The sequence below is a fragment of the Fundulus heteroclitus genome, chromosome 23 (assembly GCF_011125445.2).
Source record: "Fundulus heteroclitus isolate FHET01 chromosome 23, MU-UCD_Fhet_4.1, whole genome shotgun sequence".
NCBI classification, from domain to species: Eukaryota; Metazoa; Chordata; class Actinopteri; order Cyprinodontiformes; family Fundulidae; genus Fundulus; species Fundulus heteroclitus.
The window spans coordinates 22,961,310-22,987,228 of NC_046383.1; the positions used below are offsets into that span (position 1 = coordinate 22,961,310).

Sequence of the window (25,919 nt, forward strand, 5' to 3'; positions counted from 1 at the left end):
ACACCTTCCTCATAAAAAGATAAAAAAGGCCTCTAATAGGTACCTGTTGAAGTGCCAATGCCGTTTTGTTACTATTTGGAGGACAAAATAATTACGTTAATTGCGAGCTAACAAACTGGTAAGTTAACCGCGGTTATTTGTCACATAGAACAGGTGAGGCGCTGAACACCTGAGAGAGGCAGGGAAAAAAAGTATTCGGCCATGAACAGGACACGGGAGAGGAGGCGTCAGAGGAGGAGGCGGGGCCGCAGTATTTAAAGGGAAAAAAGGAGAGTGCGAGTGCGCGCTACATCCTAGACTTCTACGCGGAGAGACCCAAGCATCATTTCAGCTGGCAAAGTAATATCTGATCTCTTTCACCCTGCCTGAAACGTATCCAGCGGCGACGAAGGAGCTTGAATCATGTGTGGTAAGACTCCTTCTTCATTCCAGCGAATCGGTCTTGTTTTTAGTTCTTAAAGAAGCCTTTTGCGCGCAGTGGCAGTTTGCGACGAAAGCAACAATCCCTCGCAATGACAACCAACCGGACCTGCATTTAGTTGCCGAGACGTGGGGACGATTTGAGTTGAAAACGCCACTGGGCTTTAAACGACCGTGATTTCCGATCTTGGATAATGACGCGTAAAGGATTTTTTTTTTTTTTTTACGCACAGTTGCACATTTGCGACGTGTCAATATCCTGTGACTGACTGTAAGCACCGGGACAAGGAAGCTGCAGCCGATTGATGCTGTTTTCAGAGATGACTCACTGACCGGTATGAACTTTTCTCCACTCATTTGGCAAGCATCCACACGGGCCGTAAACGCGCGATGTTAGGGCGAACCTCCGGCTGCGCTTACAACAAAATCCCTTTTTTTACAACCAAAAGTCAATCTTTAACCATCCGAGCCGAGCCTCGTTCACGTGAAGAGAGAGGCGCGAGTAGCAACGCGAGAGGTTTCACCGCACCCTGCCTCTCCACCTGGCTGCTCCAACACCGCGCGCGTCCTGTCAATGGGTTAGCTGTGTGCCCGTTGGCCAAAAAACATTCCTGCTCACACGTAGCCTTCACAAACCTCACTCACACGCATAATAAAAATATACACTGGCCTACAGACATACACTGTCTGATTGTATATGTGAGTGAACACGGATGCTTTTTACCCACCACATCAGCAAGAGAAATGTGTGTGGAGATTGGACGTGACAATTGGCCATATATTATGTAAAATGTAACAAAAAATGGGGGGGAAACTTTACTTGTATGACTTCACTGCCTTATTTCCAGCCTTTTGTGACAGCGTTCATAAAGTCCTTAATAGAAATTATAATACTAAGCCTGAGTAATTGAAAAAAACGAGGAGCGCTTGGCTCTGTAACTAAGATTTGAGTTATATTTCTGGCTCTGTCTCCAATTGAAAGGGATCTTTGCCTACCTGAACTACCGAGTGCCACGCACCAGAAAGGAGATATTTGAGACGCTGGTGAAGGGCCTGCAGAGGCTGGAGTACAGAGGGTACGATTCAGCAGGTGAGACACTCAGTTGCCGAGCTCTCTCTCTTTCTCTCTCTCTCTCTCTCTCTCTCTCTCTCTCTCTCTCTCTCTCTCACACACACACACACACACACACACACACACACACACACACACACACACACACACACACACACACACACACAGAATAAATGACAGTGCAAAGCTTCATAGAGAGCAGTTGTGAAAATATTTAGTCAAATTTGGTGAATAAAGGGATTGTTTGAATTCCATTAAACATGGTTCAGTGAAGTTATTATCATTGACACATCTGTTTCTAGGAACATGCCCCATTTGCACTACGTCTGTATAACACAGACAAAAAAACAAAAAACAAAACAAACAAAAAAAACCAGAACAAATCTCCACAGCGATGGAAAGCTAACAGCTAGTCAGGCTGGTAGGCAGGTTCTAGCTGTTTGTTTGTTTTTTAGCTATTTAAAACAAATCAAACAGAAAAAGTTCATATCTGCAGGACGCAACATGGTATTAGCAAATATTAAACATCTACACTCCACCAGGATCACTTTCAAACACCCGGAGAAGCAGAGCAATGTCCGATCTTTGACGCGCAGGTGTTGCCACATTCAAAGGTTTGCTCGGGTCTTGGAGGACTGACAAGTGGCACCTTACGAGGCTTATTGACACAGGAGGCGGCCTCGGCCAAAGTCACTTTGCTTAATACAACATCAGTCATTGAGCAGATAAACGTAGCATTGTATCCCATGGATATGAGGATCTTCGGCTTAAGCTGTTCTAAATAGTTAGGTAATACCATCTGAATAACTGTTGGCCTTTAATTATTAATGATAATTAGCTAACTTTTACTATCCCTTTAAAGATGATCACTGAGAGTCAGACAATTGTCCCACTGACAGGTTTCCTCCTTTTGGCACCTTCTTTTGATTATTGAGCTGATGCGACACGTGAATTTCTCCTCTGTGAGATCAATAAAGTCTATCTTATCTTATCTTATCTTAAAAAGTCTATCTTATCTTAGAAAGTTAGAAACAAATCTACAAACAAATTGTAGGACTCTGCGGGAAGGAGTATAGCTACGTGGACTTGGTCGTAGACACCTCCCCTTATCAAACTTTCAGTGTGCCGATTTTCTATGAAAACGGACACCGCTGTTAAAATAGCAGTGTAAAAACTGGTTCAACAGGTAGAGCCTATGAAGATCCACCTAGTCAAATAAAAATAGATAGGCAAATCTCTTCACCTAGCTTTTAGAGCTAAGGGATTTCTAGTAAGTCTAATATGGGTCTTATTAGAAAAAGTCTTGTTTTGAAGATGAAAACTACTAGATCTGTCATATTCTGACAGAGAGAGTTTTTATATATATAATTCTGAAGTTATATGATAGAGATAATTGAATAAAAAGTCTTACTCAAAATATCTGTATTACCTGGATGCTCACTAAGCTCCAGAAAGACGCGTTCATACGTGTCACGCCTTGTGTTTGTCCATCCTATTTGAACAGGATGAGCTACTTTGTCTTGAGCACATATGCAGAGCCGCAGATTCCTCTTTCAGACATTTATTAAACCTTGTGCTAAGGTGCTATGGCTGGATCAAGTTCATGCCTTCCAACCCAAATCTGACTGCATTTTTAACCTCAACTCAATGTTTACATATTTGTTACCTACTATGAGTCAGACATGCGTGAGGAAAGGGGCCTATATGAACCAGTCGGAGTTGTCAGAACAGGACCAACGTCTGCACAAACGCGCTCATAGCGCAGATTCCAATGATCTAAAATCCGGGTTTTCTGGTTCTCCGTCTGCAGGTATCGCCGTGGACGGCCCCAAAAAGACGACCCATGACCTCAACAACAACAGTATCTGCCTGATCAAGAAGAAGGGCAAGGTCAAGGCTCTGGATGAGGAGATCTACCGTGAGTTCCCGCGTGGTTGAGTCTACGTCTCGTGATATCAGGAATTTGGCGTTGACCGAAAAGAGGTTTTTGCATGCGGGGGAAACGAATGATTCTGAACCGTTTGATCCTGGGTCATTTTTTCTGTGTTTCATTTGTCAAAGCAACATGCTGGATGTGTTAGACATGTAGTTCTCCATCTTTGTTGTCCAGAAAAAGACCTGGTTGACCTCGATGAGAGCCTGCACACACACTTTGGCCTGGCTCACACCCGCTGGGCTACGCACGGCGAACCGAGCGCTCTCAACAGCCACCCCCATCGCTCCGACAAGAACAATGGTAATAAAGGCCTTTTACTAACCTGGTCAAATATGTATAGAAGGGCTGAATTTCACACCCACCTTATTCAATAGTGGCTTGCTTTTGTTGTGAGTGATGTCATTAGGAATCTTGTAAAACAGCCTTTAAAGTGTGCTTTTATAAGAGCACAAAATCTTATGACGAACACACCCGTTTGTTTTTTGGTTTTTCAAGGTGTGTCAGGTATGTTCTGTAGCTTTTTCCTCACGTTCAGGAATAAAAATCTGAAGTTAAACAAAACGATCCCTCCCTAAAGGAAGATTCCCCCTGCAAACAGAACAGACTGTAACCTGAAAAGTTATCCCTCATAATCCCTCTTAATTGTGGTAATATTTTGTCAGCACACTTTAAACTCTTGCGTAGCGCAACATCTTGACACAGATTTTTGTTCTTTTAATAGCCAGTTAGACTTGCTTCACCACGTACCAGACATATAATTCGTATAAGGTGTGGCGGCTTCAATTAAAGCCCTAGTTTCTGTTTCATAAGCCTCAAAAATTTGTACCTCTTTTTTTTAACCTCTTTTTTTACCTCTTTTTTTTCTTAGAGTTTGTCGTGATCCATAACGGCATCATAACCAACTACAAAGAGCTGAAGGAGTACCTGGTGAGTTCCCATAAAATATCTTTCTGCACAAAGTGGCCAGTGCCATAACTGGACCCGCCCTTCGTGACGAAGGTCGTATTTCTGCTGGAGGCTTTGGTGCCACAAAGAAAAGCTTTTGCTGGCGATGTCTTTGAATGAAATATCAAGACCTGAGGATCTGGTTATGTGTTTTCTCTTGAAACCCAAGTTCAGGACAGAGTTTTTCGCCTTTAAACATTATAAAAGTAAGAACTGCAGCATGGTCGCATGTTGAAAAAAGTACATCTATAACTATACAAACTATGCAAACAAATAGTAGTTTAACATGTTTCATCATCTCGTAGGTTTTATTGTCTCAACTTTTTAACAACAGTAAAGTTTTGTCATATTGAAACCATAATCTCTGATGTATTTATTCTGTGTTTTAACGTCACATTCTGAGTTATAATGTCCTATTATAACACAAAGTCGTCCATAATTGTGAAGTGGAAAAGGAAATTTTACAATCTTCAAAATATTTAAGTGTGCTGTGTTTGTATATTTGCACCCTTTACTCTGATGTCCCTAAAATCAAAAGGTCAAAGGTCACCTAAATAGAGTGTGCCCGTCTCTAGTGTAATCGCCGTGGCTTTTCAGCTATTATGTAAAGCTCTCTGAAGCTTGTTAGAGAACATTAATTGGCCAAGTTGTGGAGAAGTTTTAAGCAGGGTGTTGGAAAATGATATTGTTAAGATCTTTTATACTATGCACTCATAAAGCATTAAAGTTTTATTACGCTGTACTAGCTAATCTAAGTGTAACCTTATGTGCAGCCGTTAAGCTCACAAGATGTTGCGACAGGCGGGCCAAGTGTAAAACGAAACCCCGATTGCTGGACGCCTGATGGAGCACTGCGGTGCTCTGGAGGATCTGCAGAGATCCACCGCTCATGTGGGAGAATCTATTGGCAGGACAGCTTTTAGTCACTACTTAAAGCAATGAGAAGTCCGGTTTTCAGATTGCCAATCTCTTATGTGAGGTGGGAAACTAACACGGCACATCATCCTGAGTACACCGTCACCATCATGAAACATGGTGGAGGCGGTTTCATGCAGGGGGATACTTTTCTTTAGCAGGGACAGGGAAGCTGGCCAGAGTTAATGGGGGAATGGGTTGATCTAGATACAAGGCTGAACTGGAAGAAAACTTGTTTTGTTTGAGGCTGCAGCAGACCTGAGGCTGTTTTACCTTACAGGATTGCAGCCAGACATACAGTAGAGTAGTTTAGATCAAAGCATATTCATGTGTTAAAATGGCCCAGTCAGCCAGACCCAAATCCAATTGAGAAGCTGTGCAAACACTTGAAAACTGATGTTCACAGACACTCTCATCCTGTTTAACTGTGCTTGAGTTATATTGCAAGGAAGACTGGGTAAAGATTTCAGGCACTAGCTGAAGGAAAAGAGGATCCTCCACAATATTGACATAGGGGGCTAATTACAAATCAATGTTGCACTTTCAAATACAAAAAAAAAAAAAATCCTGTTTCATTTTCCTTCTACTTCACAGTTCTACATCACTTTGTGTTTGTAAATTACAAAATCGGCTTAAAATGCAGTGTAGTCTGTGGTTGCAATCTGATAAAATGTGAAAAGGTCTTAAATATGTCAGCAAAGGCCAGGTTAGACCTGGGCACACTGAACATTTCTCATAAAAAAAAGACATAAATGTAAGTTTTCTCCTTAGATATGGTGTGAGCATCTTTTGTCCAAAAAAAAAAAGGGTTCTAGACACTCGATCGATTTTAATAAAGTCTTTGATTGTCAGGAGAAAAGCGATCAAATCCTTGGGTTCTAAGGAGGTTGTTTTCATCCGCTAAACCAACGTTTTTCTTCTCCTCAGATCACCAAGGGATACGAGTTTGAGTCAGAGACAGACACAGAGGTGATCCCGAAACTCATCAAATACGTTTATGACAATCGAGAGAACGACAGCGTCACCTTTTCCACGCTGGTGGAGAGAGTGATCCAGCAACTGGTGAGCCGCTCACAGCACAAACACAAACTAACTAAAAACCACCATGCAATGTACGTTACCTCCCACTTTTTTTGCCACAATCAACGTCATTAAGTATGAATGCAGGAATCTTGTACCTACCTCTTTAACTGAAGACACCCAGCTTTTTGCCCGATGTCATAAACCTTGATACATCTATGAGCATTTACTCTTTGTAGACTCCGCGAAGCTGCAATCAGCCTTCTTTTCTAACTAAACGTTATTGTGTAAATCGGTCTCCATGGATGCTGTCCCAACAGCATCCCATGTGACGTTGTTACTCACCGAATCAGATGTCTTTGGGGTGAGATGAAGCAGACTGTTTTGTTTTGTTTTTCCAAAGTGTGAGTAATGTTTCAGAGCTTCATTCACCCTGCAAGATGAAGCTCGAGTTAAAACGTGCATTTTTGGACAGGGAGTAATGGAAACCAGATAGGCCAGCCTCACACTGGTGACACCCTCCTTTTGCTTCCTGCTGCACGCACTCCTACCCCCCCCTTCTTCTCCCCGACACAGTCCCACACTCGGCCAGCTCTGTTTCCAGTAAGCACCACAAGCAGCTGTGCAGCCAGCACTTTCGAAACCTAGCTGATGTTATACAATACAGCTCCTATTGCTTTTAGTCTTTCCCTTCGGTACCTAAATACTCCCAGGCCTCCCTAAGCCACCCCCCACATCTTTTACACCCCCCACAGAGGCAGAGAAAAAAAAGATTTTGCATATTCTAAAAAGGTGCTTGACGCAAGGCAAGCTTGTTTGTCCCGCTCCATTCAGACACAAAGTGCTTCACAGAAAAATAAAAAAAGGTTTAAGAAAGATGATGTTAACGACAACGAATGCGTTAAAAGATAGCAGAAAAAGCTTTACATTGACAGAAATAAAACGGTAAAATTCAATAAAAAATAAAAAGTTAAAGCATTTTAAAAGATTTAACCGAGGAAGAAGACTTTGACTTTTCTTTGAAAGGGATAGAAGAACAGCGTTTTCAGTCCTGGTTAAAAAGAACCAAAAGTTTCTGCACACCTCAGATTTTCAGGGACTTCCATCCTAACATCACATGTTTCGTTTAACTGTGTGCTAAAACAAGGTAAGAGAAGCAGGCGTCACCGTGAGATATACCAGGAAAAACAGTTGAAATTTTTAATTTTATGCCATTCGGGAATCATGAATCGGAGTGAAAACTGAACCGCGCGTGGGTTCCCTTTTTTGGACCACTTTTAGTCGTCATCTAAGAGCTACCCCTCGGTCAGAATACGGCGTAAGACATGTTTTACCATCTTCCTGCTGATGATCAACAATTTTATATTTCATCTTAGGATGGAACTTTCCAAAAAAAGTAAAAAAATAAAATAAAAAATTGACTTTTTTCCGAAGTTTGAAGACGTTTCGCTTCCCATCCAGAAAGCTTTCTCAATTCTATTTTATGATTCTTGTTTGGTTAACCCAACCTCTGTGTCTCTGTGTGTTACAGGAGGGAGCCTTTGCCCTGGTCTTCAAAAGCCGTCATTACCCTGGAGAGGCTGTGTCCACCAGGTCAGTCAGCATTCACTGATGTGTTCAAAGAGACAACCGAGACCGAGACCGGCCCATTACCCAGACTCAGGCCAGATGAGTCTTTACTCTTATTAACACAGTGAAGCACTATCTAGACTCCAAAGGAGACAAAACCTCCCTTTATAAATTACGGCATGACTCTGCTTTGCTCTGCGCTTTGCTTCCAGTAATGGGCAGCTGTGGTCATGTGAGTAAATTCCCATCCAGTGGTGTGAGTTAGTACTTTCTGCATCTGAAGACCAGAGGTTCAGACTGCCTGTCTCCCTCCTGGGCTTCTCCCCGAGCTGTGGGGCCAACGCCCCCCCCCCTTCTCTGACTCATTAACAGAGAGACTACAGTTTCCTGTTGCAGTTCTAGGAAACACTCCGGCTCCAAAAAAAAAACAACCCTATCAGGTTAATTACTTTTATCAACTTTATATAGCATTATGGCTTCCCCAGGTCAGTGAGCTGTCACAGATCAGGGCGAAGGCGGAAGCTTCGCGTTACAAGAAGCGAGCAGGGCTGGTAAATTGGTTTGGTCAAGGTTGTGGTTTATGCAAACAACCCACCTGGCAGCGCGCTTGCTGTCGTCTGTTAACCGCGTGCTCGCAGGAAACGCCGTCACCAGGTTCTTTCAGTATGCAGAGTCTACTGCAAAACACCAGCTTCTTGGTTTAAATGTCCGACATAGCTGGCAAGGACGGAGTGAGGGGGATACTGGCCGACGTAACTGCCTCCATCCATCATGCGTCATCAAGGATCAGCCACCCAGCTGGACGACTGCTGTCTTCATTTCTGCTTTTCCCTCTTCGACCTCCCATCCCTCCGTTAGTCATCCATTTAAAGTGTTTGCTTGGCCACATTTTTATTATCTTTCCCTCTCCCACCGAGACGTTTCGAATTAAAGAGAAAATAATAAGCGGCAAACAACAACGACACGATATGTGCTCGGTGTGCAGTTTTCAACCTGCAACCCGTTCGTCTATTGACCCCGTTTCTATTTGCAAGCCTCCCTTACCAAACCCCACGCCCTTTGCATTAATCAAAGAGCGCGTGTCTACGTGGCGCCTGGTGAAAGGCTGCGCAGGGACAAAAGATTGATCCGTACAATAGGAAGACAAAAAGTAAGGAGAGGCTGCTTGAGATGTGGCGTCGAAACGTGAACTCACGTTAAAAGGATAGTTCAGAGCGTTTTAGCGAGGCTCTGTTTAAAGGTTATAAATTAGTTGTTTTGTTTTTTTTACTTGTAACACATGATACTCTCGGTACCGGATGCGAAAAGTAATGGCTTGCCTAAGAGAGGCTGACACCAAAGTGGACCTCAGTGTTGCTGAGGTTTATGTGACCAGTGTTTTATGAACTTTTAAAGTGAACCCAGGTTTGCATTAGGGGGTTATTTACTCTAAAACTGGTGACTATTTACATGGGGAGTGGAAGCAGGACGCAGTGCGCCACCAGTGACCCTCCTGTAAAAAGAACGTACTGGAAACAGAATGTGTGAAGTATTTCTTGTCAGAGAAACTGCCATAAATGTAAAGTGTATATATTCAGTATATATCAATAGTAGAGTACACCTTATAATCTGATGGGTTTATGTGATGTATCTGGTATTGCACCCAGATGTATGTGTTAATTAATTGTTTGAAACTTGTTAAAATCTAATTGTTTCCCTTAGGTATAAGCTTTTATATTCCACGAGGCAACAGGGAACCATTATGGTATCATAATGGTGGTATGAAGCTTTAGTAGTCAGTGTTTAAGCAGATTTAATGTTTAAAGGGCATATCATTTATCGTCATTTTTGCTTTCATTTTTGCAATTTGTGACAGAAAAAACACAGGTTGATTGCAGACGATGAATACATTCTGTAGGCCGTAGTCTAGTTTTACAATTAACTTTGTCTGATTTGCTCATAATTGCCTCATACTTTCCTCCATTTACAGAATTAATTAGTGAATTCAGACCCATTTTATGCGTCTTTAAGCAACACAATGATAGAAATCATACCTTTAGCTTAGCATGCTAAAGATGAATTTGAATTAAGCAGTGCTGAAAATGATCAGCCAGAAGGTTAGTTTAGGTTTATAACTGCATTGCATTTGGTGCAACTATTGTGATGAGGAAGAAAACAAATGGAAGTTAAGGCCGGTGGGAAAACAAACTTTCTTTTTACATGGAATGACACAATAGGATCAGGTATCAAGCTATAAAGCAGAGAGCGTGATTGTATCTGACATTGTTTTGTGTCTAAAAAGCCGAATCGTTCTCCCACTAACGCTCCTTCTCTCCGACTCCCTCTCCTCTCCTCCGCTCCGCCTGCTCCGCTCTCGTCTCGGCAGGAGAGGAAGTCCGCTGCTCATTGGCGTGCGAAGCGAACACGAGCTGCTAACCGAGCACATCCCCGTGCAGTACAAAAGTGGTAAGCTCTGTTCCTTTCCTCCTGCTGTCATTTCCTTCAGCCGCATTCCAATCTCCCCGCAGCACCTAGAGCTTCAAGTGTATCTCCTTAAAGAATGGTTGTGATTGTAATAAACAACATTAAATGTTGTTTATTACAGATACGATTCTGGTTAGCTCAGGTGTTTGCATGGGTTGCATTTATAAATATCCTTAGTTTCTTTAGTGAAATACGTTTTCACCACTTCCTCAATGAATTAACGGTTGTTGCTATTAAAAAGTACAAAATAAAGAGAAGATACTCTTATTTTAAACTAGTATATTTTCTATCTGGATTGCATTTGAAATAAATGAGGGCTTCTATTTATAAATTTTTATATTTCTCGTGTATCTATTTGTATTTTATTTCTACTTTATGATTTTCTAATCGTTCTTTCACATACATTTTAATAGTCAAAGCAAGTGAAAACTGTTAAATAGTAAAGTATGATTCATTTTAGAATCGCATGGATAAAAAAATAGCCTTTTATTTGTCCCTCATTAAGAAAGTTCATGGGGTCAGCGCATCACAATGACAGACAGAGCACACCAAGGCCAACATGTTAGTAAAGAACTATTTAAAAAAAATAAATTTAGGTTAAACATACATTAGATAAATAGAAAAATAGATCCATAATTATACAAGTGAAGTGATAAGGTGTACGTTTTGTTTCAATTGTGCTTTCACATTTCTGAAAAAAAAAGCCTGACTACAACAACATAGACAGAATTGTTATGTGTAAATAATACCGAGACAAAAATATGTCACTGTTAATAGAAACAGCCTTGGCAAGTAAATAAATACATAAATAAATATTGCACACAGGTTCCTGGGGTATTGCTTTCAGTAAGGCTGCACTAGACAGAGCAGATTTATCGGCTTTACAGAATCGGGGTGTGCAGCATTAACGCCGTAAAGGACCGTTTGGAGTGAAATCATTGTTGGCTAATATAGTTCAAGTGTTATGACTTTCCGTTTTTAATGCTACTGTCAAAGTTCGCCAGTTGGACAGAGTCTCACAGCAGCAGATGCTCACACAGGACACGAAGCCCATTGCCCAAAAATGCTGAAGGGCACAGCGTGTAAGAAGCACAGATGAGAGAGAGAGGAAGGCAGAAAATTGGCATAAATGGCAGCTGATATAGTCATCGCAATATTTACCATCCTTGTTGCCATCGCAAGATGTTTTAATATCATGCAGGTCTAGCTCTCAGTGCTCTCAGCACAAGATAGAGCTCAACCACAGTTTTGGCAAATTCAAACAGGAATAAATAGCAAATATTTGTTATCCTTCCTTCAGCCATTCACATACACCAGGTGAGAATATTTAGAGCAGTCCAAAGGTCTAAATGAGATTGATTTAAAGAGAGATTTATGGGAACACACTGGGTCATTAATGTGTTTTTAATGTGTTGCAGACTGAAACTTTCTTGTTCACTGTTGGGTTAGACTCCTCTCAAGGAGGATTGATAAGTCTTTGTAAATAAGGAACTAAACTACCACACTTTGTTCTTAAGTAACTAATTAAGTAAAATCATTTTCAGACAGAGCTTCAGCAGGTTCAGTGGGAACTCATACACCAAATATAAGAACGCCAACACCGGATATGAAATATTTCTCTCATGTTCCTGGATACTGTTCTCGTGTTCTGTGGTTTCGAGCTTTTCTGATTTTTGCCTGCCGCAGCCAACAGCAACAACCTCACGCTGTCTGCCAAAAGACCTTGTGTTGAAGAAAGAAGAGATGTTTTAGGTCACTGATTATTATTGCTCAATAACTCTGTCTCACATGCCGTTCTTAGAAAGACGCCTGCTTAAAATGTTTCTGTTGAACGTCTCTGTCTAGTCTTTTTCACAACTGTCCTTCAATACTAAAGTTAAACTTGTAGGAAGCATCTTTTTGTTTATTTCCAAATTAGGGATGCCCATCTGTGTAATAGCCCTGGATAAAAGCGCCACGTTCGCACAGAATTTTGAACCAACGTATTTAGCGTGATCTAATTGTATTAGAATCAAAACTGGGAAACAACAAAAATAAAATAAAATAACAAAAACTGGCCAGATTTTTTTACACCATATTAAGTAAACGTGCTTATTGTGCAGAATATTAAACATTTTTGCTGTTCTGGTCTATTTGTTGTAGAGGAGCACGAGTACACAAAGCTTGTATCAGCTGGATAATCCGCCAGCACTCAGGTAGCTAGCTAGCAGTCAGCTGCAGTTGTAGGTCCCCAGCTTTGATTTTAAAGCAGATTCACCTTTGTAAGAGTGATGCCTGGTGCTCCTTTAGTTTCTGTCAATGTTTAGTCGCAATTAGGGACTTAAAAAGCCCCAGTAGTTTAATAAGCCAAAGCAAAGTGTGGGCGCCAGTGCTGCGCTACCCTTTGCTCCACGCAGCCAGCGAACACTCCAGCCACTCTGCCGTTTCCCTTAGCATCTGATCAAAATGGCATGAAATATTTAATGACGATAGGAGAGGCATGCTGGGAAATGTCAGATAGTTTAGAAACTGTAACTGCGGTCACTTTGTATACCTTTTCCCCCATTCCTAACCCCAACCCATGAACCGCTCTGCATATGCGGCCCGCGTTAGCGGCAGCCTGCTAGCGCTGTTGTTTGTTTTACTTCCCTTGAGCTACGGGAATTATTCTTCGCTATCTTATCAGCAGCTTTCAATTATCCATTGGACACGGGTGCAAAGTCCAAAGCAGCACAATTATATTGTTTCAAGGAAGGTGGAAATTTCTGGCCAGGTGTTTTAAAAGTGTAAGGAAAGAAAAAGCTTGAATTTTCTTTCTTTCTTTTTTCCTAACAATGAAATGACTGAAAAACTACTACTGAGTATGACAGAACGCTACACAAGACAAGAGAGACTTGTCTGTTTACTTGTGTGAGTAATGCTCTGTAGGGACAGGAATTGCAGTAAATAATTTCACTCAAAGTAAAAAGATGCAGCGAGCCTGCGGCTTTAATGAGATCCCTAATAATATGGAATCTGGTGCGGTGAGATGGTTGAGTTCATCATCAGTCAAATGTGTCAGAAACCTGCTCGTTTCAACCGAAGGGACAGGTGTGTCTCGAGCTTAGACTGGAGGTGTACTTTGTGAACCAGCTCTACAGCACGGCTGAAATATGGGTTCCCGGCTGCACAGGTTCCATAAATCATGATTCTAATTTTAAGTGAAACGGCAAGATCAAAGCAGACACTAATGTTTTATAACAACTAAAAAGTAAAAAAACAAAAAAAAAAAAAATGTAGTGTCAGTTTTCGAACAGATGAAGCCGTCTCTTTCCCTGTAAAGCTGCTTCATGCTTTATGTTTCTCATGTCAGCCGCGATGACTTCAGCAACGATTGATTGGATATCAGTAGTGCGACACATCCTGTTTGAATTAAATTAGCATAAATATATATATATCTGACAAGAGGATAGTTTGTATCTATCAGGTGACTCAGTAGGAGAAGGGGGTTTGGGAAATCCATCTGTAATGTGTGTAATTTGGTATTTTCTGTCATCTGAAATGATTTCTGAAGACTTGTTTATAAACTTAAAACCACGAACAGTGAAGCTGGACATTTACTACTTAAAGATCTGCGTTAACCCATTGACTCTTGACTTCAAACTCTGTAGGTCACCAGAAGGAGGAAGTTCACGAGAACAGCCATAATCGCACCGACTCCTCCAATGCCATCAACTCAAACGGAGATGGCAAGCCCGTGGAGTACTACTTTGCCTCTGATGCGAGGTGAGGAAGCATTTCTCTAGTCAATCAAGCATGGAGACGTGATATTCAACTTTGTAGCGCCATTACTGCTCCTCGTCTGTGCAACTACATCTACAAATACTTCTTCTTTCTGCTTCCACAGTGCCATCATTGAGCACACTAACAAGGTGCTGTACATGGAGGACGACGACGTGGCAGTCGTCAAAGGGGGGGAGCTCTCCATCCACCGGGTGAACCGGCAGGCCGGCGACGATCCAGTGAGAGCCATTCAGACGCTGCAGATGGAGCTGCAGCAGATCATGAAAGGTTAGAAAACTGCTGAAAAAGGACTTTTGTTTTTAGAATGCTTAATTGCTTTTGTTTCAATGTAATTGACGTTAGCTTCACTGGAAGCAAAACTTAACAGATACTTTCATATAAGGAGCGTTCAGCATTATTATATGGAGCCACTACAAGGCGGTAGAAGATACTTGCTCGCCCTCTGCTGGCTGAATAGTTGAAATCATTATGCTTCTGATTATTGCAGCAATGCACATCTGCACTTTGCCGTTTTGAGATGCTTGCCTTTACACTCAGTTAAGCTTTAATGATATCCCATTATCCAACATATAAAGTTTAGCCACCTTTTGCTTCCCCAACAGTTTTCACTCTTATGGGAAGGCTGTTCGCAGGGTTAATGGGAATATTTGACCATTGCTCCAGGAGAGAGAGTGTGAGGTCAGACACTGATGTAGGGTGAAGTGGCCTGGATCACATAGCCTTGTTCAGCCATGTCCTTATGAGTCTTGGTTTGTGCACAGAAAGGACTATCCTCAAACTATCCCCCCACAGTTGGGTGAATGAAATATTCTAAAATGCATGATTCTCTAATCCCAAGACCTCGTCTTCTCTGCTCTAGAGTCCAGTGCAGCAGCACTTTGCGTTAAAACCTGATGATGTCAGGTTTGGGAGCAGCTGCTCAGCCGTGGTAACCCCTTTTCATGAAGTTAATCTGAAGCCCTCCTAAACTTTTGCAGAATCAGAGAATTTCATTTGTTACTGCGGCAAAATTTCTCTTTGGCCACTCCGGTTCACATTACACATAATGAAGGTAAAAACTGACAAAGAGACAGGTTATGAACAAGGGTTACAGTGGGGAGGGGGGGGGGGTTAGCGTTCAGGAGAGTCACAAATAGCAGATAATGAGGCAATAAGGTGCTTATTGTACAATGATGATTTGAGGCTTTGTTTACAGCAATGTGCATTTAGATATTCTGAGCTGATAGTGTGCAGGTAGGCAGTAACATTAAGGTGATAGTAACGTTTGATGGGCTAGTAACAGTGGGGTGATTTTTAACTTGTTGGTCTGCAGTCTCCCATCAGGGGGTGATTGCCCTCACAGCTCTTAGGAAGAAGCTGTGTCTACGTTTATTTGTTTTGGGTTTGAGGCTTCTGAAGCATTTACCTGATGGGAGAGGGGCAAACAGTGCATTGTCTGGGTGGGTGGGATCAGTGGAGATGCGTCTGGCCTTTCTTTGGACTCGTTCTGCATAAATGGAGTCCAGATCCTGCAGACGGCATCCCATAATCTCCTTGTAGCCGTCCAGCCCCAGCTTGCTCAATCTTCACCGTAATTTATTCTGTGACTGAGTTACTGCTGTTCACAACCAATTCCACTTTGTTCTGGTATAACTAACCATTCACCATTAATTATTTAGAGGGCGAAACATTCTTCCACAAATATAGGTGCCAGCAGTCGGCATTCCTAGGTGTTTGAATTTAATGATTTGGAGGGATGTCTCAATACTTTTGTCAATATTTTTTTGACTGAGTATTTATCCTTAAATGCTTTTAAGTTGAAAGTGAAAGAATTTGAAATGGCCTCAATTATCTGTAATTGTTTTACTTGATATGTTTTTTTATGTACCTGCCATTTAATTTAATGTATCTCTGTTCAATATGTAACTTTGCTGCCTATTGGCCAGGACTCACTTGAAAAAGAGGTTTTTAATCTCAATGGGATTTTTTTCCTGGTTAAATAAAGGTTAAATTTTTTTTACATATTTTCTCACATTTCTTTGGGAGGCAAACTTTGACCAGGTCATCCTGATGTTGTCTTCCTCTTTGCAGGAAACTTTGAGGCCTTCATGCAGAAGGAGATCTTTGAGCAGCCGGAGTCTGTAGTTAACACTATGAGAGGCCGGATTTGTTTTGACACTAATACAGGTAGAAAAAAAATAAAATTTAAACGTCTTGTTTTTACTATTTGCATGTTGTCTTAGCATAATTACCTTTCTATATCTTTTAGGAATACGGTGGATTATTTCTTTGAAATCTCCCACGTTCCAAATAGAAAACTAAGCGGTCATGGTTTCATAAATGAAACGGTCTTTCCATTTATTTCCCTAGTGATTCTTGGAGGCCTGAAGGACCATCTGAAGGAGATCAAACGGTGCAGACGGCTAATCGTGATTGGCTGTGGCACGAGTTTCCACGCTGCGGTCGCTGTAAGTACAGTCGGTCAATTTTTATTTATGCTTTTTGAAGACTCCATGATATTATTTCACGTTCAAAACAAGAAAACACCAGTGGCACAAATGCTGATGCTGTGTTTGTTTTTTTTTCCTTCTGATCAGACCAGACAGATCCTGGAGGAGCTGACAGAACTGCCTGTCATGGTGGAGCTGGCCAGCGACTTCCTGGACCGCAACACCCCAGTCTTTAGAGACGACGTGTGTTTCTTTATCAGCCAGTCAGGTAACCAGAATCACCCAGAGCGCGTGCTATTTTCTTTCTATCTCTAAGGCCCTGATCCTAAAAATGTCTTGGAAATAACAGCTTCTCGCCTCTCATGTGGAACCCGTTGACAACCGCGTGCCAACTACTGCTTTAGGCTTGACCTTACAGTGTTATAATTATACAACGTGAGCGTAAGGTTTCACTCTCTCTGCCCCTTCAGGGGAGACAGCGGACACCCTGATGGCGCTGCGATACTGCAAGGAGCGTGGGGCTCTGACAGTGGGCATCACCAACACTGTGGGGAGCTCCATTTGCAGAGAGACCGACTGTGGGGTCCACATCAATGCTGGACCGGAGATAGGAGTGGCTAGCACCAAGGTACGCTTTTCACAGCGCAGTCCGGGTTTAATTCCTCTATTTTCACATCATTGCACTATTACGAGGGGTTTCCTTCTAAGCAGTGGAACAGGTTTTACATGAAACAGAACAGGAAATGTCAATTTTGAATTGGAATCAATGCATTGTCGGTCTACATACACCAATCATGTGCATGAATATTATAATCATTTGGGGCTAATTATTATTTATTTGAACTGTTCTGTTTTTCTGGATGAAACTTTTGCACAACAAACATCTCCAGGGATTTACACTAAACAAGAACTGTGGTGGACTTGTTTGAATTTATTGCACATTTTCTCTGATCACACAAGCCAGGATATAGACATGGCAAGTTGCAGAGAAACTGCATGCCTTTTCTAACCACATGCAACGCCCAGGCTTAATTCTCTCTAAATATTTGCCAAGTGCTCTTATTAGCATGGGCAGAGCTTTTTTAAAACTGGTTACTTTCTGGGTACAGAGCTGGATTTTAAGCAGGGTTCGTACGTGTTTAAAAGGGTACACATAATATTAGCCTGCTTTATCTATTCTAAAACCAGTTTCTATGTGTGTGTGTGTGTGTGTGTGTGGGGGGGGGGGGTTTCCTGGCTCTCCAAATGGTCTCAACGTTTTATACCATTTGATTCATCCTGAAAAGAATGAAAATTGTTCAGGATGTTTAGAAGCAACCAGGGAAAGTTAGTGAAAATCTAACATCAACGTGGACTGACAGGGTATTGACCAAGAAAATAGCCTTAAGCTTTTAAAAAAAAAGAAAAGAAAAAAAAATCGATACTCTCAAGCTCAGTGCCTTCTGGAGAAACATTTCCCAATCAGTGGAGGCAAGGATTGCGCTGTTTGGCCGCAAAGACAAGAACAATGTTTGGAAGAATCAGGATCGGGCTTTAAATCCTTAAAGCACTTCAACAGACAACCATAGTGGTGGCGGTGTCATGCTGCGGGGAACGTCTCACTGCTGGTGTTGCTGGTGTTTTACACAAAGTGACTGGAACAATGAAAAAAGAGAAAGGACCTCCAGATTCCTCTGCTTCATCTCAAATCAACAATTAGGTTGAAACTATTGGGACATATTTAGGTGTTTCAACAGGACAATGACCCCAAGCACACATGAGAGCTGATGTTGGAATAGATGAAACAGGCTAACATTATAATCCCGACGACCCTAGGGGGAGATGACAGACCCCTTAATCGTCTCATAATCACTTATAGTACCATCAAAGGGACTTAGAGGAGGATATACTGTATTAAGTTAAAAACGTTACTTTGTGAGGCTTTAAATTAGCTCCACTCTTTCTGATAGGAATTGGTATCATCGGGTAATTAAGCTAGAAACATGTCGACATCCACAAAAAGCTTTGGGGTTATCTGCAATTTACTAAAATGCATTTATCTAAATACCGGCAGAAGTGTCTAAATTTGTGCCGGAACATAACATTTCGACTTTGTGTGGATTAGAAAGGATGTACCAGTGGCTGCAATTGTGGGGTAGCGCTGTTGCCTTGCAGCAATAAGGTCCTGGGTTCAAGTCCTACCCTTGCCCTGGGTCTTTCTGCATGGAGTTTGCATGTTCACCCTGTGCATCCGGGTACTCCGGCTTCCTCCCACAGTCTAAAAACATGACTGTTAGGCTAACTGGCCTCTCTAAATTCTCCTTAGGTGTAAGTGAATGGTTGTTGGTCCTGTTTGTCTCTGTGTTGCCCTGCGACAGACTGGCGACCTGTCCAGGGTGTACCCCACCTCTCGCCCAATGACAGCTGGAGACCCCTTGCAACCCCACAAGGGATATCCGTATTTAACTCTTAAGAAAATCATTATAACAGGCAAATTATGATGACATTCGAACCCGGGATGAGTTTAGGTGAACTCCAGCTCTGCAGATTGAAAAAATAGCAAATTGGTATACTTTTAGCTAAACCCAACAGAAAATACAGCTCTATACCAAAAAAGACGTTTTGCATTCAGACACCGCAGCTTTAGTCTCACATTTTATTTACATGTATTTACATGTTTTTTTAATGTAAAGCAACTTTAACAAACCTAAGAAGTTTTGTTTGTATACAAAGCAATTGAGGTATTTTTGATGACAGAGTAAAAGAGTAGGTCATACAATAGGAACACAGAGTTGTGTGATTTGACACCATATTTATTTATGCTGAACTGGATGGGGTTTCACTCATGCGTTTACTGTGTGCCGCCCTTCTAGGCCTACACCAGCCAGTTTGTGTCCCTCATCATGTTTGGCTTGATGATGAGCGAAGACAGACTCTCACTGCAGAAGAGAAGGACGGATATTATCAACGCACTTAAGGTGCTTCCAGGTCAGTATAATCAATCGTAGGATCTAACATATGAACGGAAATAACTCTTTGGATGTGGACGAGCATTCTAGACCGAATTAGACAAGATAAACCCTTCAGATGCCTATCTGACCACTGTTCACTTTTACACACCCTCACAGAGCTGATAAAACAGGTGTTAGCGGTGGATGAGAAGATTAAGGAGATCGCCGATGAACTGCATCACCAAAAGTCACTTCTGGTTATGGGCCGAGGGTACAACTATGCCACCTGCCTTGAGGGGGCGCTGGTGAGTTAAAGTACTACACCCACACAGTACTACATCAGTCCAGTACTACATCTACTTAAAAGAAGTTCTCCCTGGTATAACATAAAAATATGCATTTTTTATACATGTATATGTATATTTATGTATTATCATTATTATTATTACTAAAACACTACAGATTAGAAGCTAAGTTGATTAGTTTAGAGCAGGGGTGTCCAAACTTTTCAGTACGTGGGCCAAAATTGTCAAGTCAAAGGAACTCAAGGGCCAAAAAATTAATAAAAAACATTTTTAAACCAAGAAAATATGTTAATTTGCTTGCGCTACAAAATATGATAATTTTAAATACATAAATTAGTCCTTTGTAGGAAATGAATGTGTAAATCACTGTATATCCAATGTTTAAAAAAAAAATTATTTTGCTTATTTGTCGTATTAGAAGATGGTCGTCCAGTTTGCAAATTATTTAGAATAATTTAATTTGACTCTTTAACAATAATGAACTGTTTTTGGTCTAGCAATATCAGAACAGTATTTGGGTCGGTTGTTCTTTGAAAACACTTGCTGTAATTAGCCAATTTTAATAATTTAGTTCAAAGCACATTTTTATGCACCAAAGTCTGAATTTGAGTCATTAAATGTCATTGGATAGATGTTACTAGGAAATTAAAGAGAATGACAAAAGGGTGTTTATTAAAAGATGAAAACTTTAACATTTTCAATTATAGGATTTTAACTTTTCTAGAATAATTTTGCCCTAGTTAAAAACTAAAATCTTCCATCTGCATCAGCCTGTGCTGGTGGACCAAATCTTTCTTGAAATGCAGTTAGAGCGCCACCCAAAATCAGCACAGGGGCCACAAATGGCCCCCGGGCCGCACTTTGGACATGCCTGGTTTAGAGTTACATAGTGTTACAGCTAGAAAGTGATCTCTCATAGGGATCTCAGTAAGTTTTATCTTTCCCTTTTATTCTGTTGTAGAAAATTAAGGAGATCACATACATGCACTCTGAGGGCATCCTGGCCGGAGAATTGAAGCACGGCCCTCTGGCTCTCATCGACAAACACATGCCCGTCATCATGATCATCATGCGCGACGGCTGCTACACTAAGTGTCAGAACGCTTTGGAGCAGGTCACTGCCAGATCGGTAGGCTCTGGGAAAAAAAATAACACACACACTTATTTTGCTGAAGGAAGCACGTCAGACACAATCTAGAAGGTGTCCAACATCTTGGCTTCTCTCTCCAACAGGGCCGACCGATTATTCTGTGTTGTCAAGATGATTCGGAGGTGATAAAGAATGCATACAAGACCATCGAGCTGCCACAGACTGTGGACTGTTTGCAGGGCATCCTCAGCGTCATCCCCCTGCAGCTGCTGTCCTTCCACTTAGCTGTCCTGCGAGGATATGATGTGAGTAGCAGATTTTCTTACCCGCAAGAACTTTTGACACGCATCGGACATTTTGTGCCAGATTCAGATATTGTGACTCATGTATGGAAACCACAGCGGTCGGTGGACTGTGATTTGATGCAGCGTAACATTCAGTGACATTGCTTTTCATAGATCGGTCCAAAATGAATCAGAAATGGGCTTTTTTATTATCACTGTGAGAACTTTGAAAACACTGATAATGTATGCTAGGTTGTTTTTTTTTTTGTTTTTTTTTTTACAAATAAGAAATCTGTTAGGTTCAGTATGCTTTTGCATTCAGGTCCTTTAGTTTGATGCAAATTAAAAAAAAACATGTAGTTCAAACAATTGCCCTCAGAGCTCCTTTTTTCTAGATATTTGGAGTCCATCTGTTTGGAGTGCAAAAGCAAACATGCAGAAGATGGTGCTTTAGTCAGATTATAATAAAGTTGAACTTATTAGGTTTTCATACAAGATGTATGTAGAGCAATTACTTACGGTAAACGTGCAACACTGCACATCACACTGAACATGGCGGTGGCAGTATCATGCTGAGGGCATGTTTTTCTTCAGCTGCAAAAGACTTCAGATTGGGCCAGAGGGTCGTCCTCCCGTAATACAATGACCCTAAACATGTGGAATGGTCAAATATTAGAATGGCCTAGTCAAAGTTCAGACCCAAATCTGGTTGTGAATCTGTGGCAAAACTTAAAAATGTCAGTTTACAGACACCCTCAGTTCATTCTGAATATTCTTGCGCTATTTTGCCACGAAGAATAGGCAAGAAATTGAGTCTCTAGATGTGCAAAGCTGGTAGAGACATGCCCCCAAACGAGCTACGGCTGCATTTCCATGAAAGGTAGTTGCACATACCCCACCGAGTGTTGACTTGGAGGTCCATTCAATGTTGTTCAGATTTTTATATAATCAAATTAGAATGAGAATTCTAAAATAATTGTCATAGGTTTACTGAAAAAAAAAGCAGAATTACAGCAGACCTAAGCTCAAGTCATTGAGGTGTTCCTCCGGAGTTTCTTTTCATAGTTGCTCGCTTTTTCGCCTGTAGCGTCAACATTGCAACTGTTTTCTGAAATGGTACTGTTCCTTTTCCATGTAAAAGAGAAGTAACTTTTTTGTAGTTGTCATTCATGGGGTACCTTTTTTTAAAGGTAACATTTCTGTCTGAATTCATGGGAACATGACATTATAGTACCTTCAGTACCTTCATCTCCTTTAGTTTGCTTTAACCAACTGCTCTCTCTCTCTTTCTCTTTTTCCAGGTTGACTGCCCCAGAAACTTGGCCAAGTCTGTGACTGTGGAATAATTACAGTTTACAAAGCCCAGCAGATGAGACAGGTTGCTTTGGGTGCTTTATGGAGCAATTGTGCAATCAAACATTGGGTGTTTGTGGCAGGGTTAGGCTGAAGCGTGGGGACCAGGGGTTTTTAAGTGGATGTGAGAGTGTGTATGATACTGTGAGTTATAAAGACAAAGCTGCAGAGCAAAGAAGGGTTTAAAGGGTATGATAAAATGCAAAAAAAAAAAAAAAAATGAAATGTGAAATCTTACCATGGCTTTATGGAAAAAATCCATAAAAACACTCTCTCAAAGATGTTCACAGCCAAAGAAACCTTCTGTGCCTCTTTTTACCGTTAGTTGAGCCAAAAACTTCTCTAAATGAAATGGTACACTGAAGTGTTTACAATTGTGCAATATGGACCGCAAACTTGGATTTTGAATGTACATTATGACATGGTCATTAATTCTCCACCTACGTTGTCTGTTTGTTAGGGTCATTAAATTCCTTCATTGTGAAATAAAAAAAAATAGTTATAATAGTTACATTTTATAAATTTCTTGATAAATTCATGAAAAGCCTGGAGAACAGATAAACAATAATCTTATTTTTTTTTTAAATATAATAATTCTCTCTTAATTTAAACTTCTTGTCCTAAGGCGAGTTCAAAGGTGTCCCACTAAGCCTTTTTTTTAGGTTTCTGTAGTTTTTGCTGTCATAGGGATTATTCTATCATATCAAAAGCACTCCAACAGTGAAATAAAATAATTATAAATAATTTTATTATAAAACATACAACTGTTTGGATCTTATGACAATGATGTTCTGTACATAACAGATTCTGTTCCTTTTGTTTTGTTTTTATAGTGGTTAAACAGATAACTTGATTGACATCTTTCTGATTGTATTTTATATTGTATGATGTGTAATGCTATGAGCACTACCAATCAATAAATTAATAAAGTATTATTTTTAAACTGCCCTGTTGTCTTTTAGTTTTTCTTTTTTTTTCTACTGTTGATAACTCCTCATTGGATGATTAGTAGAGTTCATTTAAATGGATTGATATTCTGCCGCAGACCCAGCTTTTAAACAGAGTTCAAAGAGCTACAGCGGATACTACGAGATCAGGGCTTTTTTTCAAAAGCTGAATGTTAAGTTGCCTTGTCTGTTTACGAAACAATTTCTGTCATGATTGTTTTGTTTGAGCATTCAATTTAACCCATTTGTATCCAAGTTCAAGACATCTGATCTGACCTGTCACCCTCAAATGAGAAGTAAATTGGTCCGGATGTTTAGAAGGAACCCAAAAACCACAGGTGCAAACCTAGAAATGGAAAAATACTGGAACACTAGAGTCACTTTCCATGACAAAGTAAATTTCATACCAACAAGGACTGGAGTGCTGACCAAAAAAGAAGCAACTGCCAAAAACCGACTCCTTCGGGTTCCACTGAATCCTCGGTTGTCCACATGGACAAGCCAAGTGCCACCTGGAAAAAAGTTGAATGGTCAAGCAAGATATAAATCTTTTGCTATTTTATCTAAATTACAGGACAAATGTTTGGAAGAGTCACAGTAAGGCTCAAAAACCGGCACCATCTGTCAAGCATGAAGGTGGTAGTATCATGCTGAGGGTCTGATTTGCTGCCTGTGTTAGTAGGGCTTTGCTGGTGGAATAATGAAAATGGAGGACTACCTCCAAATTCTGACATTTCACCTGAAAGCAATAGCAAGATCTATATAAGTTGGACAAATTTGAGTGTTCCAACGGTGATCCAAAACACATATTGTGACTGTGTTTAGATTAAGTGTTTAGATTAATAAAGTGGGCTAACATTAACCTAGAATGGCCATGACCATTACCCTACTGTAAATATATGGATTATGCTTAGAAGGTGGGTGTTTGCCAAGACGCCCACCAGTCTTTCCATGTCTTCAATAAGCATGTAGGGAGTCTACAACCTGCCAAGAGACTTTTATTTAAATATTACTGGGAATGTATTTATGTCTTTGATCCCATTATAATTATGACACTGTGAATTAAAGGAAATCTACAAAAACACTTATTTTTTAAATTCTTGGAATATGAAGGTTGTAAAACTAGCATACAGTAAAAGAATCAAAGCAAATGCATGATTTAAAATCCAAAATTAACGTGACATTTCTGTCAATGAGTAGAACATAGTATTTTTTTTAATGGAACTATAAATGACACTACTTTATTTTCTTTGCATAAAATAACTTGTATGAACGCTGTCTAACGGTAGGAATAAAATTACAGAAAACTTGGCTTATTTTGTTATTACTACATTATCTAACAATTACAGTGCATTAATTGGGTTTTATGATAGATGGTGAGACAGAACGAAAGGACAGAGGGGGAAAGAAGACAACACATAATCACTTAAAATCTATAGTATAGTGAGATATAATTGTTATTTCATTCTTTAAATCCTCATATGGTTGTTTTTAAATTATTGAGAACTGCCTTGTCAAAAGGTGAGGTAATGTAACTTCAATAGTTTGTGTATTCTGCTCAAAAGTCTTACATTTTTACACGACTTTACCTTTCTAACAGGCGGTTACTATGACCAGAAAGATTGTTACAAAATCGCATTCATAACAAAAAATCTGAAATATTCCTTCAAGTTTGGAAATAAAAGAAACAGGATTATTTGTGATTAAATTGTGATTAGTACATGCATTTCATTTGTAGTGATGCGCTTTTTATTGATTTTTTTTGTTTTGTTTGTTTTTCAACAGACATAAAGAATTAAAAGTGGTTTAAAATAAACTACAAGGGTTTTTATTGGATTCAAAACACATGAGTAGTAGTTTAATGTGGTTTGGAATTTGCCCAGATTTTCCATAATTCAGATTTTGATTTCGTGACCACCATTAGACTGTGACTGTATAATGGAGGCGCTGTTTCATATTATGCACAAAGGTACCCTAACCAGTTTCTTTTCACCACTAAAGAGATATAGATGAAAAAGATAGATAAACATACATCTATGGTTTTGATTGGTCTGGACGAGGATAAGCATAAAAAATGTATACGTCATCAGGAACCGAATAACCCCCCCTTTGTCCAATTTTTTTTAAATATTTTATTCAAGAACAGTGACCTCACGGAGTGAAAGCATGGAGGCGGAGATTCTAGAGTGGGAAATCTGTCGTTTCCTTTTGATTAATTTTGTATTTTTATCATGTTAAATAAATAAGAAGAGCTAACCAAATTCTGTTCATTCTATTTGTATTCCACAAGACGTAAAAACCGCTTGAATTTTATAATTTGGTAATTTTTTTCACGGTTTTAGCTTCAGAGAAGACATTTTAAATCGTCAAAACATGCACAAAAATTACAATTCAGAGTTATTTTGTGCCGTATGTGTCACATTTCAGTCGATAAAACGCTGCCAAACAAACTTTCTCAACGGAGCGAACGTAAACCGTG

General features: G+C 40.4%; 1 protein-coding gene across 1 annotated transcript; it reads left to right on the forward strand.

Annotated features, from left to right (window-relative positions):
• The first annotated feature begins 273 nt into the window (after positions 1 to 273).
• Positions 274 to 23,269, forward strand: gfpt2 (glutamine-fructose-6-phosphate transaminase 2). The gene is made up of 19 exons (XM_012851702.3): positions 274 to 409; positions 1,403 to 1,510; positions 3,303 to 3,410; positions 3,603 to 3,728; positions 4,297 to 4,355; positions 6,216 to 6,350; positions 7,840 to 7,901; positions 10,243 to 10,322; positions 13,970 to 14,084; positions 14,206 to 14,369; positions 16,173 to 16,268; positions 16,452 to 16,549; positions 16,679 to 16,799; positions 17,002 to 17,159; positions 19,384 to 19,498; positions 19,639 to 19,766; positions 20,728 to 20,895; positions 21,000 to 21,161; positions 22,442 to 23,269. Exons 1-19 carry the CDS (start codon positions 403 to 405, stop codon positions 22,484 to 22,486), a joined length of 2,055 nt encoding a protein of 684 aa, XP_012707156.2. The 5' UTR covers positions 274 to 402; the 3' UTR covers positions 22,487 to 23,269.
• Positions 23,270 to 25,919: the final 2,650 nt, after the last annotated feature.

Excerpts from the sequence above, each read along its gene's own strand:
- gfpt2 (XM_012851702.3), top strand. Across the intron at positions 3,729-4,296 it reads TCGCTCCGACAAGAACAATG|AGTTTGTCGTGATCCATAAC; the intron begins GTAATAAAGGCC and ends TTTTTTTCTTAG. Across the intron at positions 16,800-17,001 it reads TTTCTTTATCAGCCAGTCAG|GGGAGACAGCGGACACCCTG; the intron begins GTAACCAGAATC and ends CTGCCCCTTCAG.